The sequence below is a fragment of the Engraulis encrasicolus genome, chromosome 9, assembly GCF_034702125.1.
Source record: "Engraulis encrasicolus isolate BLACKSEA-1 chromosome 9, IST_EnEncr_1.0, whole genome shotgun sequence".
Lineage (NCBI taxonomy): Eukaryota > Metazoa > Chordata > Actinopteri > Clupeiformes > Engraulidae > Engraulis > Engraulis encrasicolus.
This window is the reverse complement of record NC_085865.1, coordinates 45,457,445-45,459,944: the sequence shown is the minus strand read 5'-3', so window position 1 is coordinate 45,459,944 and position 2,500 is coordinate 45,457,445. Positions and strand designations below refer to the sequence as shown.

The window sequence follows — 2,500 nt, the reverse complement described above, 5'->3', positions numbered from 1 at the left end:
GCTGAGCCCTACCAGTTGTTGCACTCGTCGAGCGGGGCGACGGCTCCGCGTGGGTATACCACCCCCTGGTGGTAGCAGGGGCACTGGTCGAGGGGCAGGCAGGTGCCGTTGTACAGGTAGAAGCCCGGGGCGCAGTAGCAGCCGTCGAAGCACTCGGTGGCACACTCCACCTCCGCCGTCATGTCCAGGCACACGCGCGGGCACGCGCCACCCTGCGCCTGGCACTCCTCCACTGTCAGGAAGGCCATGCCCTCCGGGCACGAACCTGCAGGAGATACATGCATACGCAGAAAGCAGATGCAGACACGCGCGCGCACACACACACACACACACACACACACACACACACACACACACACACACACACACACACACACACCACAAGAATCCTGCTAGGAAGATACACACTTAGGGCTTCCGCACACCGGCTCCGACAAGGTGTTGAGCACTGCTGGGCAAAAGTTTGATTTCATTGTTTTCAAAAGAACAACGCAGACTGGCGTTGTCCGCTGACATTCACCGATGTCAGATAGCAATTAGAGACGAGTTCTATTTTGTCGGCGCCGCCCACTGACTATCAATGCTATGTTCGTGTGAAATTTGGTTTGGGGGTCCGAATTATGTCGGAAGCAAAGTGCGCCGCAGTGCTGTCGGAGCCAATGTGCGGCCGGCCTCAATCGGACAAATAAGCACACAAGCCAAAAAACATATAATACACAGACCTTGATGAAGTTTCCAAAAGTTTACTATCTAAAAAGAAACCTTACATACAGTATACACACAAAGAGCAGACACAGTACACGCACACACACACATACCGGTACATCATTTAAATGAATGCATATGAACACACAGACCACTGGCAAAATAAATTTCCATACACAGATTTTTACAAATACTGCAAGCACACATGCAAATACACATGCAGACAGACAGACAAGCATGCACGTACCAAGAGGAGTTCCCCTGGGTTTCTGATCTATTTTACAGCTCTTCTCAACAAGTACGAGTCAAAAAGCATTTTAAAGAACTTTACACATTGCACACCTGAGCAGGGCTGAGCGTTGCAGTCTCGCGTCTGGATGTGGGGCCCAGGGCAGGTGCTGCCCCCGTGCTGTGGGGAGGGGGAACTGCAGAGGCGCTCTCGTGTCTGTACGCCAGAGTCACACTCTGCGGAGCACGGAGACCATCGAGACCATGCCGTCCAACCACCGTGCACTGCAGGAAGATTGGAACACGACCATGGAGTCAACCAACAACATCACAGGTTTAGAGCGACAGAGACAAGACATGGATGCGTGTGACAGCCGTCTGGCATACCTGCATCAGGTTTATGTGATCTGTTGATAGGTGGTTGGATGCGTATGGTATGGTGTTGGGTGTGTGTGTGTGTGTGTGTGTGTGTGTGTGTGTGTGTGTGTGTGTGTGTGTGTGTGTGTGTGTGTGTGTGTGTGTGTGTGTGTGTGTGTGTGTGTGTGTGTGTGTCTGTGTGTGTGTGTATGTGTGTTTGAGAGTGAGAGAGAGAGAGAGAGAGAGAGAGAGAGAGAGAGAGAGAGAGAGAGAGAGAGAGAGAGAGAGAGAGAGACAGAGACAGATGTGCGCTACCTGGGCAGTGTCTGGTGTTGCATGGCTCCTGTTCGTGGTTGTCTCCCAGACAGGGTGTGGTGTGTGAGTGTGTGTGTGTGTGCGTGCGTGCGTGCGTGTGTGCGTGTGCATGCGTGCGTGCATGCGTGCGTGCATGCGTGCATGTGTGCGTGCATGCGTATGCGTGCGTGCGTGCGCTACCTGGGCAATGTCTGGTGTTGCATGGCTCCTGCTCGTGGTTGTCCCCCAGGCAGGGCGTGGTGTGTGAGTGTGTGCGTGCGTGCGTGCATGCGTGCGTGCGCTACCTGGGCAGTGTCTGGTGTTGCATGGCTCCTGCTCGTGGCTGTCCCCCAGGCAGGGCGTGGTGGCCGTGTGGTTGCAGGAGCGGAAGCGCGTCCGCAGCCCCACGTCATCCACGTGCAGGAAGCAGCTCTTACTGCACTCCGACCAGGACGTCCACTCGCTCCACGCAGCACCACCATCCTCTACACCACACACACACAACATGGACACGTGCTGTCACAACTGTCACCGTTATTACTGTAAGTATCAAGTTGTAGTGTTATGTGAGCACACCAAATAACATTCCTGACAACTGTATTTTATACTGCTGATATGGCTAAATAAAACTTGAACTTGAACTTGAACTTAAAGTAGATGTACTAGTACAGTGGTGCTCAAACTGTGGTACGCGTACCACTGGTGGTACTTGAGACATCTCTGGTGGTACTTGGAAGAATTCATTTTTTGTGCATTGATTTGAAGGCTGATCCAAGTTGTTGCAGTCGAAAATGTCTCTGATCTCACATTTTGTAATATTGAACTGTATGAATCTAAAAACATAATGCAGAATAATACAAGGCAAGCAAGAAATTTAAAACAAACTTGCACTGAATGTGACCGTAGCTGTTGATGC

The 2,500-nt window shown here is 51.9% G+C and overlaps 1 protein-coding gene across 1 annotated transcript in view; it reads right to left on the bottom strand.

The window, feature by feature from the left end:
* sspo (SCO-spondin) overlaps nucleotides 1–2,500 on the bottom strand; it is a 180,288-nt gene that overhangs the window by 103,811 nt on the left and 73,977 nt on the right. The window contains exons 61-63 of the mRNA XM_063206313.1: nucleotides 1,890–2,069; nucleotides 1,048–1,218; nucleotides 13–265 (exon numbers count right to left, since the gene is read on the bottom strand). Of these exons, the coding sequence (XP_063062383.1) occupies nucleotides 13–265; nucleotides 1,048–1,218; nucleotides 1,890–2,069 (604 nt within the window). The remainder of the gene's footprint in view (nucleotides 1–12; nucleotides 266–1,047; nucleotides 1,219–1,889; nucleotides 2,070–2,500) is intronic.